Source organism: Amia ocellicauda, chromosome 19 (assembly GCF_036373705.1).
Source record: "Amia ocellicauda isolate fAmiCal2 chromosome 19, fAmiCal2.hap1, whole genome shotgun sequence".
Lineage (NCBI taxonomy): Eukaryota > Metazoa > Chordata > Actinopteri > Amiiformes > Amiidae > Amia > Amia ocellicauda.
Window position 1 is genome coordinate 18,454,303 of NC_089868.1, and position 15,367 is coordinate 18,469,669.

General features: G+C 40.7%; 1 protein-coding gene across 1 annotated transcript; it reads right to left on the reverse strand.

Moving 5' to 3' along the window:
- Positions 1 to 61: 61 nt before the first annotated feature.
- klhl20 (kelch-like family member 20) lies at positions 62 to 15,287 on the reverse strand. The gene is made up of 12 exons (XM_066691632.1): positions 15,151 to 15,287; positions 13,095 to 13,159; positions 10,548 to 11,121; positions 8,544 to 8,702; positions 7,778 to 7,872; positions 4,461 to 4,576; positions 3,731 to 3,914; positions 3,304 to 3,447; positions 2,887 to 3,020; positions 2,546 to 2,754; positions 2,356 to 2,462; positions 62 to 2,239 (listed from the first exon to the last, which is right to left on the reverse strand). The coding sequence occupies exons 2-12, from the start codon at positions 13,115 to 13,117 to the stop codon at positions 2,155 to 2,157; spliced, it is 1,830 nt and encodes a 609-aa protein (XP_066547729.1). The 5' UTR covers positions 13,118 to 13,159; positions 15,151 to 15,287; the 3' UTR covers positions 62 to 2,154.
- Between the last annotated feature and the right edge of the window lie 80 nt (positions 15,288 to 15,367).

Genomic DNA, 15,367 nt, shown 5'->3' on the forward strand with positions numbered 1-15,367 from the left:
ACAGTGCTGGTGGAGGTGACACACTACTATTTCTTATTGTAAACCACAGACGGGGAGATCGTATATTGTAAAACATTTATTTACAGCATAGGTTATTTTGTCAAAGTGCACAAACATGTTTTTGAGATTTGAAGGAACAAAATGAAAAGTGTTTAAAGGTGCATCATGTGGGAACAGCCAGGGTTACACAGGGTTCTCGTTTTGCTACAAGGAAAGGATCTCTCACAGCAGAGCAAAACACACAATGGATTTCAAATTGCAATATAAAGCCTTCATTTCCTGATAAGAAATACATGATCATGATCTCTCATCTCTGTAAGCCAGTACTTTTTACCCGTTTATAACACATTTTAGTTGCTAGTTGTGTTAATAGCCACCCTAAATTGCTTAGATTCAAGAAATTAATCACCGTTCTGGAGCTCTTGGCACGGAAACTGTGTAGCCTTAGACTTAAACCTAAATGACTCCGGCCAAAGTCCCGTTGCCACTTAACACAGATGAGAGAAAAAAAACCTTTGCATTCATTTGCATTATACAGTTATCAGAATCCTTGTTTAAAATGAATCAATCTTGCATTTAATTTGATTAATGCATCAAAATGTTTTCCAGAGATCTGTCTCTTGTAAGGTTTCAATTAGGAATGGCTGCTAAATTATTTTTAGAAAGCATATGGGCCCGTAGCTCAAATGACCACTTAATGGAATCTTAATTACAACCACTCACCCAATTAAAGGGTTAAGAAAAGCACCAAATGAAATTGAACTTAAAACTTTCCATAGGTTGATTTTACCAGAAAGAATTTCACAATTGACATGTAACCCGACATTACAGTGCAATGGATGAGATGTTACACCAACCAATTATTACACTGAAACAACCGTCACACATATACATGTACTGACTGGTGGAAGTAAATGCACCTAATAATATATCATACCTTCAGCAATAAATATTTAATGTATATTTGAAATGAAGACGTCTTGCATTAATCAAAGAAACCAAACCTGGCAGTCACAAGACATGGATATTTAAAATGTCTTTTTCCCATTTGATGAGGTCTTGGCATGGCATTCAATTGACTAACAAGGACAGGATTTCGCATATACTTGTGTGGATTATATACTATATAGATGCACTTGTTTGTTTGGTGTGCCTTTTTGATTTTGAGGCTGTTTAAAACATGGCAGATGTTACCCAAGAACCATATTGTAGGTTAGTAAGTAACAATACTGGTCCTAACTTACATGTTAGAGCACAATTATTCTCATGAGGTGCATCACTTTGTAAAGGATCAAACCGGTAGAGCCGTACTAATGTGTCTAATTCCTGTCATGATTTAAACCATTCATTAAGTGTGTGGAATAAATAATGATGGCAAACAATCATGCCCTTTTCATTTGACACCGTTAGCAGCTACACTTAGATTACCTACTGTAACATTGAGTTTAAAAAAAGTACATTGTGACACGTTCTTTATTAGATCAAATAAAAATATGCCTCTCGATTCTGAACCTCTTTATTTTATTGAATAAATGCCTGACAGGTGAGGAACTGGAAACATTCAGTCTGTAAGAACGCTCCAGTTTGGTCGTTCCCATTGCACGTGTTTCCTGACGGTTTGTGGATTGACAGCAGAGCTTTTACAAGTTGCAGAAAAATCTTCCTCAGATTCTTCATTTTGGTTTAACGGGCCCAAAAAAGTCCCCTGCTGACAGATGTCACTCCTTTTCTGTCACACTTCATCCCCTTGGGGAAAACAAACAAGTCCTTCAGAGCCTGAAGACCCTTAACCGCATCCAGAAACATAGAGTTCGTTAGGTGAATGCATATTCAAAAAAATATGGAGCATACGCAGTCTTTAAAAAAAAAAAAGAGCAGTCCTGTGCCAGTAAACACATTCAAAACCATTCCTGTGAAGACGCCTCACTATATAGGCACTGCAGTGGAGCAGAATGAGATCTCCAGTTAGTAAGAGCTGCACAGAAACTCACAGTCGAGAGCCTGGCCTGACCCCCGCGGCCCAGAATCAGTTGGGTATGAATCCAAGATGTCCCTTTGTTTGTAAACCAGATCTGGTGGATTTTGTTCCATGTTTGCTTTGCATACAGCAAGTCTTTCGGGAAGCACAGACTGCAGTTTATGGAGGCACGGGGGTTACCATATATGAGATTCACAGTGTGTCATCTTAATGACGCCTACTCCTCCACCGAGCCGGCGATAGTTCATTCCCCCATAGAGCCTGGGGATTAGAAAGAGGAAAACAATGTGAATGAGATAAAACCAATCCTCTTGGGCAGAAACTAAACTCCACTGAGCTCGTATGGCCAGAATGATCAGGGCGTAGTATCTGCTTACCTCCATGTATTAGCATCAGGATCATAGACTTCTATTGTTTTCAGGTACGTTGTGCCATCAAAGCCGCCAACTGCCATTAACTGTCCATTCACTACAGCTAAACCAACCTGCAGGAGAGAAGGACACAGAGTGAGGACGGAAACAACGTCCGACCACACAAAGCTCCCCAGAAGACGTCGTCTGTACTTACGCCGCTCCTCCTAGAAGTCATGGCCACTACGGGAGACCACTGGTTCGTCCTGGGGTTGTACCGCTCTGCACTGCTCAGCTCGGTGGTGTCGTCCCGGCCGCCCACAGAGTAGATCATGTCCTGGTACACTGCGCAGCCTAGGTGTTTCCGCCGCGTGCCCATTGGTGCCACGGTGTGCCAGCGGTTCTCCTGAGGGTTATAGCGCTCGACTGGGGGAGAGCAGGAGAGATCAGTGCCCATGCCCAAGACAAACGGACATTTTCAATTACAGTACCAGTACGATACATTTAAATGTCCATTGGTAGCATGTAAAACAGAAATCAAGAGAGAAAAATATGTACCAGTGTTGAGAGGAGACGTGCCATCCGATCCCCCGACAGCATAGAGGAACCCTCCCAATACTGCAACTGCCACCCCCAGACGTCTAGTGCTCATGGAGGCCACGCGTGTCCACTTGTTCTCCTTAGGGTCATATCTGTAAAGAAAGAGAAAAAAAATTTACCTCTTCATTGCATTTTCACTCACTAACAAACCAACGTTGCTGCCCTGTCTCTGTCAAGAATCCCCTGCCGCTCCTTCCCCTACGATGGTGGCACTCAGTTACGCAGCTCTGCCGCTGGCTGGCGACACACTCCATCACACACACGCAGCGTTTGAGTGTTACAGGGCCTGCCAAACTTCAGCCACAGTCTCAAGATTACTCCCAAGCGGTTTTGTAGGTTAGTAGGCTTTATGAACGCTCATTTCCGTGCTTTCACCTTTCAACTATGTTGAGACATGAGACTCCGTCCTGTCCTCCAACTGCATAAAGATACCCCCCCAGAACAGCCACCCCAACACTGGTCCTGCACGTGCTGGTAGGAGCCACATCACTGCTCCACTGGTTGGTCTTGGGGTCATACCTGGGGGGACAACAGACACAGACATTCACAACTCCTCAGCCGAATTCAATTCATGCCGAACGCCACACCGCACAGTAAAGGCAATGTTTAATTACTAATTCACCAATGAAAGACATAAAATCAGTTAGCCAATGAGGTATTGATCTTTTTTTTTTTTTTTTTTTAACAGAATAACAATTTAGCATTACATACGATTATTTGGTCAAACAAGTTTTTTTTATGTATTTAATGAGCCACAAGATGGAAGCAGAGACTCGTGAAGCAATACCGGACCTATACCCACCTTTCTACACTATTTAGATAAGAGGAGCCGTCGTGCCCCCCCACTGCGTACAGGAGGTCATCGAGGACGCTGACGCCGACCCCACAGCGCCTCTTACTCATGGATGCCACCATGCGCCACTCGTTGGTCTGGGGGTCGTAGCGCTCCACGCTGGAAATGGCATCGCCGCTGCACCAGCCTCCGACTGAAACAGCACAGAGCACAGAGCCAGTGAAGTACCCAGGACGCACACAAACCATTCACACTTTCTAACAGAAAAGAAAATTATTAACATTATTGTCATCTTATGTTATAATACTATAATATAATAGTAATACTATAATATAATAACAGCATACGATGATAACATTTGTGCATGTTTAATGAAGGGCAACTTAGGAGTTCTTCCCATGCTACTGGACAGACAGTTGCCTCGCAGGGTTTCCTGTCAAGGGTTGCCAACTCCCGACAAAATAGGTCAACCGTTTTGACAGAAGCTAAAGACTTGGCATTGCCCAAATTCACCCAATCTGGAGCTCCTGAGTTGTAGCCAAACTCTCAATCTAAGTTCTACTTGAGCTGATTTGGATGCTTAAAGGAGGCAACTTTACCACCTTTATAAAGTCAAATAAAAACCTCAATACTTTTCTTGCACTTCCACCTTTCAAGGAGTTTCAACAACTACACAAACTGTATGCAGCACTGTATACAAAGTATCTGCTGGGCCGGCGTTTGTCTCACACACACACACCTGCGAACAGAACCTCCCCACAACGGATGGGTTTCCGTGGCCTGGTCCGTGGTCCCTGCATGAGGGGGCGCTCTTGAGGTAAGAGAAGGTAGTTTTTGGCTTCATCAACCAAGTCTCTGTACCAGGAAAAAACACACAAGGCTGTACTAAAATGCTGTATTCCTCTGTGCATTTAACAGTCTCCCATGCATTCACAATGTCTCAGGACACTTGTTTTCTCCAAATCAAACAATTAAAGAGTGGTTTGTTTGTTTCTTTCTCCTAAAAGCAGGAAACTATTTAATATATTCTGAATTAAAACAATTATTAAGGGTATAATCAGCTTTGACATGCCTTCCCTTTAACTAGTAATCACAACACTACAACAAATTGATGGGGTTTGTCCGACTACTGATAGTAAATTGAATATGAATGGCTCCCATTACGTCTAATGTTAATTCCAACACATCGTTTATCACAGAAAGGCTACTTCAAATGCTGGTCTTGTAACTTTAACAGAATAAAGAGCGTCAAATGGAAGCAGAGGGACTCTAATCTTTGACATGATCTTCACTCAAATTCCCATAATGCTGACAGCTGCCCAGGAACTTGGGAAGGCACACATGTCAAGGGTTTAGATGCATTAATGTAAACTGAACGAGCAGAACAAGACTGCGGCACAGGAAATGGGATGATCGTAACAAGCCTGCTGCCAGGGAGCGCACACACAAACGGTCCGCATCGGGAAAGTGCTTCTAACTATTGGACCAAATGCAGCTGTATGCATCCGTCCATATGACAGATTTCACCGTTATCTACAGTTTTTATGGATAGCGAACTCGAGGCGATTCTCTTTAGTCTCTCAACGGGACATTAGGATTCAGAGGCTGAGATTTTCCTCCTCCAACAAGGAAGGTGGAACGGAAGGTTAATTTTCGGAATATTTCAATGATTTAGAAGGCAAGGTTTTGCACTGGGGATTCTTTTCACGATTAGAATGGCGCTACCAGAATGCCAATTTTATACTACTTGGTTTTAACAACTCTGTTATCTCTCCTGTAATGAAGGATAGTTGAAAGTCATAATTTGATGTCCTGGTGCTTACTTTCTGTGCCAGTAAGAAAAATGTCTGTAATTTTCAGATGTAGCTTATCTACATAACAATACATCTTTTTCCCCCCTTTTCTTCTTCATCCCAGAACATTATTTCTCTAAAGCTTTATAAACAACTCACCCTGCTTTTGTGATTTCTTTATGTGTCAGTAACTACAGGTTTTGTTTGCATTTCATTTGGATGAAGCTGAAAAATGCAAGCCACACTCTGACAAGGTAATTATATGTTAGAGATTATATGAAATGTAATAAATAACTGTCATAAAAAACAAGGCACATTTTATCTTTTACCATTGGCATTCACAGATTAAAAGCATACTGGAAATTTCCATACAGAGTGGGGAATTTATCATGCAGTTATCAGATGATTTTACACTGCAATTAAATAGACTAAATCAGAAAGAAACAACTTTCTTTTCACTACTCAGAACGGGGCATCTTTTCTTTTCCAGCCGTCAATCACTGCAAATCAAGTACAGTATAATGGCCTCACTCTGTTAGACTACACCGAACATATAATTGCCCATCACAGCTGAAGACTGTCTTGTAGAGGAAACATTTTTATTTCACTGGAAAAAGAAAAGATAAGTTATTACCTCTCTCGATGCACTGCTTTACTTAAGAATTGAAAGAACGGAGAGCAATCTAAAATCGTAACCTAAAAGCTTTTGGACAGGCAAACATTACTTCGATTTGATAATATATAAAAAAAAAAAAGCAAAAGACTGGAAAGATAAAGAATCCTTTCAAAATACAAATCTTGTAACTTTAGATCAATCGCGATCATGTCATATAAACAACTGCTTGAAATGCACATGTTTTTTAACTGCTCTATAAATCTATAAATAAATAATAAAATACATTTAATGATCTCTAATCTATTGACGATAAATAAATAAATAAACACAGATTGGAAAACTCTGAGAATGTATCCTAATTTAAAATTATTTTATTTTGAAGGGCTTCTAATGCCAGATTTCACCATAATAAAACTTGAGAAAACTGGATACAGATACGATGCATCATAAGTGCACAGATTTAACACTGATAAAATCTAAACATGGCGACCAATACAAATCTGATGGTACAATTATAGACTCCACAGTTTTGGTACACCACAAAATTGACACTCTGTAGTAAAACAGACATCTTTCTACATCAGTACATTAGCAGGCCTGTCCACTGCCTGTCCACCAGATGGCTTGCTCTGCACCTTTTGCAGTCCCCCATTCTCCCCATGCAGTGAACTGTAACACAGCTTATCTCTACTTAAATGTTAATCAAAACTATCTGGTTTAATCTCTGCTGAACTAAGCTCCAGGACTCAGAACCACTGCTAATAATAACGCTGGCAGCTGCTGAGCACTTTATCCGCCAATCACAGCGCAGTGGCACAGGAAATATACTGTGCATTGAAATGTATTTGAAAAGACGAGAACAGTAAAAATACATGGCGTCTCATGCAAAAGCAGTAGCAAACCACAGAATCTAACCACTGGAGTTCATAGCATGCCTCTCTTTAGCAGTAATACACTGTGTACTCTCTACATCCTGTGTAATTCGAAGTGAAACCAGTTAATAAAAAATGCAAACGTAATGGTAATGCAAATGCAAACTAATGCAAAAGCCAGTAATAAATTATAGAGTGCCAGCAGCTGTGTTTTTAAAAGACAAGATAAGATCAAGCTTGCCAAACAGGAATCTAGAAACACTATAGTCAGGGAACATATAAAGAATGAAAGAAGAAACACTGTGCATTCATATTTAATGCTAGCTGTGGATCTGGAATGAAGTCAAGGTTCGGGCAGTGCCACAGAGAGAGACGTGCCATTCTTCACAAGTGAGAAATGTAACAGGCATCTCATTATTCCTACAACTACAACTGACGCAGCTCTTTAAATGGTTTCATTTTTAATTATATTTCCCCGTCGCAGCCAAACGTTTTTATCACGGTACGTCACAGTAACCGGAGCTGCGCTGACTGCGGCCAGCTGAGCGGGCAGACTCTAGTTGGCAAAATACAACTCTGGGAAAGCCCAGGACCGAACAGGAATTGCTCCAAAGGGTTTGAAGACAGGCCTGCACATAAAAAAGCTGGCTATGTTTAGGCATGGGAGTTTAGGACTTACACTCAGCATTTAAAAGGACTGCAATGAAAACAAGAAGATGTTTAATGATTAGATAACTAACAGTTGGAAGCTTTAATGATTTCTTGGGACACCTACCTGCATTCTTCATCACTCTTTATAAGAGGGTCTGATCCCACAGTCCCCACTAGAAACTTTGGGCTCAGGAGAGGTAATCGAACATGCTGCAATACCTGAAACACACAGAAAAAGAGGAATAAAAACTGAAATCATAATTTTGCCACCCATCTCCTTTCTCCTCTCTCTACACTGTTCAGGGTACCACTTTGCACAACTGGACGGAGTTGCAGTCAGAATAAAAGCCCAAGTACGTTTTTAGCCTGGATTTCTGACAAGACTCATACTAACTAAATACCAAAGTCTGCGTGTAGCCATAAAGGGTTTTTTATTCTTGATAGTTTGTTTGACAGCAGAACCTATCAAAGAAACCTGCAGGGACACCCTCAGATGCTTTAGCACTATTATATATTTGCATTCATATTTTATATAAACCATACATTTTTATGATGCATTTTACATTTCTCTAAAACGTTACAAGTTATGGCAAAAACTGTTGTTTCTGTACAATTTCTGAAAACAGAACAGTTGTTTAAAAATATACCTTTAAGATGCCTTGTTTATGCAGACATATCTATAGTGCTGTCATTATCTGATGTGAAACAGAAAGATCATGAAAGCAGTGAAATAATACATAGAAATACACATTTGGGGAGGCCTTCAACCAGCAGTGGATGGATAAAGGCTGATGATAACGACAACATACATAGGCCTTTAGCCTTTACATAGTACAGTAGAAGGTGTAAAGCACTGAAACACAGTCAAGTGTATATGCTGGGAGGTTTACCTGTGGCAGCTGAGGACGCCTGTCTTGAATACTGTACTTCACCCAGGCCATGACTGCATTGAACACCTGCTCCTCACTTCGCACGTTCAGCTCGTCACTGGATATGATATCGATCAACTGATTCGCTGGAAGCAGCATGAATTCTTCACTCTCCATTACCTGCAAACAAAGAAAATAGTCCTGTACTCAAAAGACAGATCTATGACCCCACACAGTTTCAGTAAGTCTTAAGCTTGGGTTGGGAGCTCAAAGACATGTTGACTGCAAATACAATACCAATATCAGGAGTGCCACGCAAACCTTTACACTGATATGCAGAAAGGGTACACAAAGATTCTTCCCTTTATCTCTCACAATTCACAGGATCACAAAAGTATGGGGACACTTGATTCATCTCTCAGTTTCATACACTTATGCTATTTAGATGCCCATAGTAGGTAACTTTGACAAACCTTAAGCAATGAGACAAAATCAAGGCGATTCCCTGGGGATGTACGTGGCTCTGCGCAATTAACAAACATTTTAAAACCACCAGTAGTTTCGTCATGGAGAAAGCAAACTGGAGGTAAAGCGCCGAGCACACGCAATATTCTAGTGGGATTTATTTTAAAGCACTGTGTTTGATCGGCACAGCTCCTATCACCAGGGCTTTGAAAGCTGAGTTAAAATTAGTCCCAGAGACACGGTTCCATTGGATCATCAGAGCCCTGCCTGCTGTCATGAAATCAGATCTGGTGATAAAGCCCCAGCTGTAAGCTTGTCAACATTTTCTGCAGGGCTTATCAAAAAAAAAAGAAAAAAAAGAATGCCACCGAAGACCAGAAACAACCATAACACTCTGTAACATTCGCCTCTGTGGAAATCCAAGAACTGGAATTACAACTGCTTAAATGTGAAGAATTTAAATGGGGACTTCTTCTTAAATACTAAATAGAACAGGTTAATGCAGTTTTTTCCACAATCATATAGAGATGCTAATATAACCGATTCCCCTTCTGTATTCTGCAAGCGATATGTCCTAAACTCACCAGTGCGTTTTCAAACTTTTCCTTTGTTTGACACACCATGAACAAAATAACATACAATCCCAGAGGATTAAAGAATCATTGAATAAAATATGGATTGGCTTCATTAATTAGCAACCAATATTTCCAAAAATATACATGAACTCCAGTGAGAAACAGATTTATATAGTATGTTGTTGTAATACACTTCACCAAGGACCTTCACTTTAAATTCTCTTTTTTCACTAGACTGGTCATGTCTCTTTGAAGGCACAACAGAGACAGGGGAAAAAAAAAAAAAAAATCGTGTCTAACCACCATTCCAGTTACATTTTCCAAGAGACAGGATTTTACGCCAGACTGGTTCTTCACAAATATCAGACAGTTACCAACATCAAGGTCCAGGTAATACTGCCAAGACTCGGACTGAGCACAATAACATTTCTCACAACGATTAAATAACTAATTTTAGTCCTTCCGAGTATAACATGACAGCTGTATTAAACACAAATAATGTCCTAGGACACAGTGAGCAGCGCTGGTAGTATTTCAATACAATGGAGGGTTTTAGAATCCTAGACACAAGCATTCATTAAACACAACAGGCTTGTTCCAGAATTCCTGAAATAAATACGAGGCTTTGCTTTCAAAAATACCTCAAACTATGCTATCAGACAAAACTCTCACCTCATAAAAGGAGTATTACACCGAGAATGAGCTTTTATTTTTGTTTCTAATGTATCGCAGCTGCAGTCAACACATATAGGGTTGGATTACTAGGAAAACAATGCAGTGGCTGCCTAAAACACCAGCTCTCACACCGTTCTGCTTGGACAGATCAATAATCCTGGATTCATTCTTCAATCACACACTGAGGAACATTCAATGGTCTTAAGAATCAGATCTCGTTAACTAGACACAAGGGTAGAAAGCAAATAATAAGATGATAGTCAAAAGCATACTGTCTTTGAACACTGTGCCAAGGCAGGGAGTCCCTTACCTCCTGGAAGTTGTGCTGAGTGAACTTGTCAGCGATGCGCAGCAGCTCTCGGCAAGAGTGGGTGTCGGCGAAGGCGCGGATGCCCAGGCAGTTGGAGGGGTCGAGCTGGCGCTTCAGGAACTCGCAGCAGGCCTCTTGGATCTCCGCCAGCTGCAGCAGGCAGGCGGCCGGAAGCAGGGTCTGCACGTTGCCCTCCTCCACGGTGACTTGCGACGTGTAGGCGAAGTCGATGAGCAGCTCCATGGCTCGCTCATCAATGTCCCGGATCACCACCTCCGTCTGACGGCTCTCCGCCAGCTCGCCCGTGAACATGGCCCGGAAGTAGGGGCTGCAGGCGGACAGGATGACCCGGTGGGCGTAGATCTTCTTGGCGCCCACCACCAGGACCACGTCGCACAGCTCGCGGTGCTTGCGCAGGAGGTTGATGACCTCCAGGGTCTGCCGGGGGTGCTTGTCGGACACATAGGGCATGCGCGCCGGCTGGGGCACGCCCTCCGGGAGCTTGTTGGGGTCACCAAGAGTGCAGCGGCTGGTGATATCCATTCCAGTGGTATCTGGGCGTGCGCTGGTACACCTAGGAGGACAAGAGAGAGAGAGGTCTATCCAGAGGTCTTCCAGCTCAGTGGACTCAAATAGTATTGATAGTAAAGTTTGCAGCAGATAGTTATTGTATAGTAGAACAGAAATGGGATTCTAGAGAATGCTCTAAGGAATGTAATCGTATTCTTTTAGAAGAGACCACATTCCACGAGACGAACGGTATGAGCACATTGGCCCTACAGTCCGCAGCTTGACAAGCACCACACAGCTTAGATCTGTCACTGCCAGCAATCACCAAACACATGTTTAAGCTACAGAATTCAAAACCAAGGTGGAAAAGATATCTAAATAAGAAACATACATCACCATTACATCACAGTGCTAGAAGACCTACTAATCAAGGCTATGAGATTTCAGCGAGGGCAGCCATACAGACAGGTTTGAACACTGCTGGAACTGATGCCTAAATCCTCAGCCTTATGCTCAATAGCCTAGTTATCTCTCCCAGTTGGTAAGCCATAAGGAGTAAGACTGAAATGCTTCTAGCGATGACACCCTTCCAAAATTGCGAATTACCTACAGGTCACTTGTAGTGCAGTCCATGCCTCCTTCCTCTAGCATCTCAATCTGCTGTGCACCAGCACCGTTCGGGAAGTACAGCCCGTCCCCTCCTCTCCCTGATCACTCCCCCTGCACCGCGCTCATTAAGCTCAGCCGCAGATCAATCCTGGGAGCCCTTGGAATCCAGCTGCCACTCTCTCTGCTTACGGCTGCCTATAGTCTATACAATCAGCTGTTCCAATTATAACTCGAGTATTTTCTTTTTTAATATGGGAGGAGGAGTTACCAGTTTAAGGGAACCTGCCTTTTTTTATTCCCTAAGGCCTCGGTGAATACAATAATGGGTAGATAACTGGGGATAATAGCATCAGTGGAAGACGAGATAGCTAAAATGTAACTAGTCATTTATTTGAAGTAATCCAGGCAGAAGTGAACATTGTATGCAAATATACCAGCTGTTAAAAGACTGCAGCCTTCTCTCTGGAAGGTGTTCTGAAAATATCAACTGTGTCATGGTACAGTAAAACTAAATTATAAATGTATATTGCTCATGTAAAAAAATAAAAACAAGATACGCGGTTGATTTTGCCAAAAATAAAGCAGTAATTACGATTTCTCAGGACTGGCTCAAGCTGGCCCATGTTAAAATAAGATTAAGTTGAGTCTTGGCACATGGAAAAAACCAGCAGCTGCAAAGTATTATGCACTCTGTGAGAGTTGTTGAGATGAAATTGCAATCATGCAGGCAGGCTTAACACCTCTAGAATTATCAGCTCCTTAAACACCCAGTTGGTTCATTATCAACTCAAACTAAGAATAAAACCCTTTCATAGCGCTTGGACAACCGTTTCAATGCAGGCTAGTAAAATCGTCCATTCACCTGCTATTTTCAGTGCAATGAGACCACCTGGAATTTGCTGATGAAGAATGAATGTCATACCTTGTTCCACTGACCACTTTATAGGCAGGACATAAATCATACAGCATTCTAACAATGTTTAATACTGGAGATGTCCAACACAGCTATATTGTCCAATAAAATAGGGGTTTCTCTTTTTGTTTTTATTTAAAACGTAGTTAGAAAATACAGTTTACCAACGTAATGGGTTCATCATGGCAAATTAAAACTGCCAGGAATAGAGAGGGGTAGGAGAATCATAGTTTTTGTCACTATTGTGAATTTAAATACTATCCAATAAAAGTTTGACCACTAGCTAATGAGTAGTCTTGAATATGTTTCCTTGAGTTCTATTGTTCATTGAGATTTGCCACAATATTCATCTTGGAAAGCTGATCATTTACTTCCATAAATTGTACCCAAAAAAAATGATGTTAGGCTTTTTCCCTGCAGACCCTGTTATAGCAATGCATCACCAACAAGACGTTCACAGAAACTTCATAAATAAGAAGCTTATCCTGATACTTAATATTAATCACCATTCCTACCTGCGCATTGGCTTTCCGTCCATGCACAGAAAATACAACCTTCAGTCCCTCACCTTCCAGCTGATCTGCAAGGACAAAGGTAACAAAAGTTAGAAAATGCAGAGTCAGTCAACATTCAGCGCGAGTCATATCGAACATGGTAAGGAGTATGCAACATGGCACACAAGCTGCCAAACCCATTGCAAGGGGAATAAGCTCTCAGAGGAACAGCACATCAAAGCACAGCAAGGTCACACTGTTCATTAGCAAGTATGTGATACCGTGGGGTATGTGAAAGAAATATCAATTCAAATACACCCACTAAGTATCAATAGATCTCTCTCTACAGACCAAAATCATTGAAAATCCATAGTGGAGGATGCTTTAAAGCCTTATTAGCAGCAGTGACAACAGACAGGACAGTACGTCTTTAACAACAGGCTGCAAGCGTTGCTCTCTGAATGATCAAAATAGACAACACTTAACACTGCCTTATAGTTTGTCTCTCTAAAGTTTACTTCCATTAGGAACAATTACATGGTTAAAATAAATCAACTACCATATAACATTTACTCAATCTTCTAGCCTGAAAAAAAAAAAAAGTTATAATGGAATCATAACTGGATCTGGAAGGGGGAGAAAAAATGAAAAAAACAGTCAAGCTGTTCAAATTGCTGACAGCTAACACAGAGGCACAGTCCCTACAGTGCCAAAATAATTCAGAAACCCTGTGATATATATTGCAAGAACTGTGGAAACTCCAGAAAATCTCTAACAAAAAGCAATCATACTTATAAAAATCATGTGCAGGCAGTTCATCGCTATAGACATTTTAGGTACAGCAAATAATGTATGCAGGAGCATTTAATTTTCTTATACACTAATAAAATACAATCACAAATTATGTAAAATATGGTAGCTGAAAAACAATGTTTTAAAATTAATACAAACAAGAATGTAGACAATTATAGTGTATGTGATCTAAGTAGTACGATTTAAGTTTATTATAGTACAGCAGTGGCCAAACCTGTTCTTACAGGTCTAAATCACCCTTAATTGGCTCAATAAAACAGTTAATGATCTGGCTAAAACAAAAACCTGTGGGCCCAGTGGCTAACCAGGGTTGGGCACCCACTGTTATAGTACATAACTTTTATATTTTCAATCAAATGAAAGGGAAATTCACATATAATATTTGGGCAAGCATGCAAACGTATACAATTTAAGAGTAATCTGAAATAAAGCGGGATCATTACAGAGGAAAATTATAAAGTTTAGCAACAAGGGCTACAGGATGAATTACAGCAAAGCATGGCTGAAGATGTTTGCAAGTGTGCATTTTATTAGTCCAATATCTACATGTTTACTTTGACTATTGCACAAAAAGCAAGCAGCAGTTTCATTATACAAATCTAACAATTTTCGACGCATGTTTGTTTTGTGGATTGCCCAATGAAAAAATATGCCCATATATGAATATAATCTTAATTAAAACCAAATTATATAAACACTACAATGACAGACTCTTTCATTATATTAATATTAGTCGGGAGTTTAGAATGTATTGATTTGGGGAATTCCATTTACATATCTACAGTCAAACATGCACATCTGGATTATCCAGCATTCAGCATTGTGTACAAACAGAAGAAAATATTCACTGAATTATTCACTTATAACGGTCCACATCAATCATAGTTTATCAATAAAGAGTCCCTAGATGTACATGTTTCATAAATTAGCAGAAGAAAAATAAATAAATAAAGCCTACATAATGATACATGTAGCAATATTCGACTACATGACACACTTCGGTGGCCGGCCTTGCACACACTGGTATTGATCACTGAAACGGATAATTACAAAACTGATGATTTACAAACGATATGTGAACCTAATTAAATTATACATAAATATATGATAGCGTTCGCTGTCTGAATCCGGGGCTAATGATAAACGCCAACACCAGACTAGTGTATGCTGAAAGGCTTGTAATAGCATGCATAAACCACAGTCGTAAACAGTGCATATTTAACACATTATTATCTCAAAGGACGGTGTTATTCATTTTACTTACGGGCGATCAGGTGAAATAGTTTTGGAGACTCCAAAACAAAAACCCTTCATCCAGAAACCATCTCATCAACAGGAAACGGACGAGCGACTTAAAAGTCCCCGAAGAAACAACACCCAGCGAAAATGTTCCCAAGTGACATTAGTTCCTAGTCTTGCTGCACTTTGTGATACGACTAAATTATCAGTGTTTGGTTTGGAAATGTTTTCAACCATCCGCA

Excerpts from the sequence above, each read along its gene's own strand:
- klhl20 (XM_066691632.1), bottom strand. The coding sequence starts at position 13,117 with ATGGACGGAAAGCCAATGCGCAG. Across the intron at positions 3,915-4,460 it reads TGGGGAGGTTCTGTTCGCAG|TCGGAGGCTGGTGCAGCGGC; the intron begins GTGTGTGTGTGT and ends GTGCTGTTTCAG. Across the intron at positions 3,448-3,730 it reads TATCTAAATAGTGTAGAAAG|GTATGACCCCAAGACCAACC; the intron begins GTGGGTATAGGT and ends TTGTCCCCCCAG.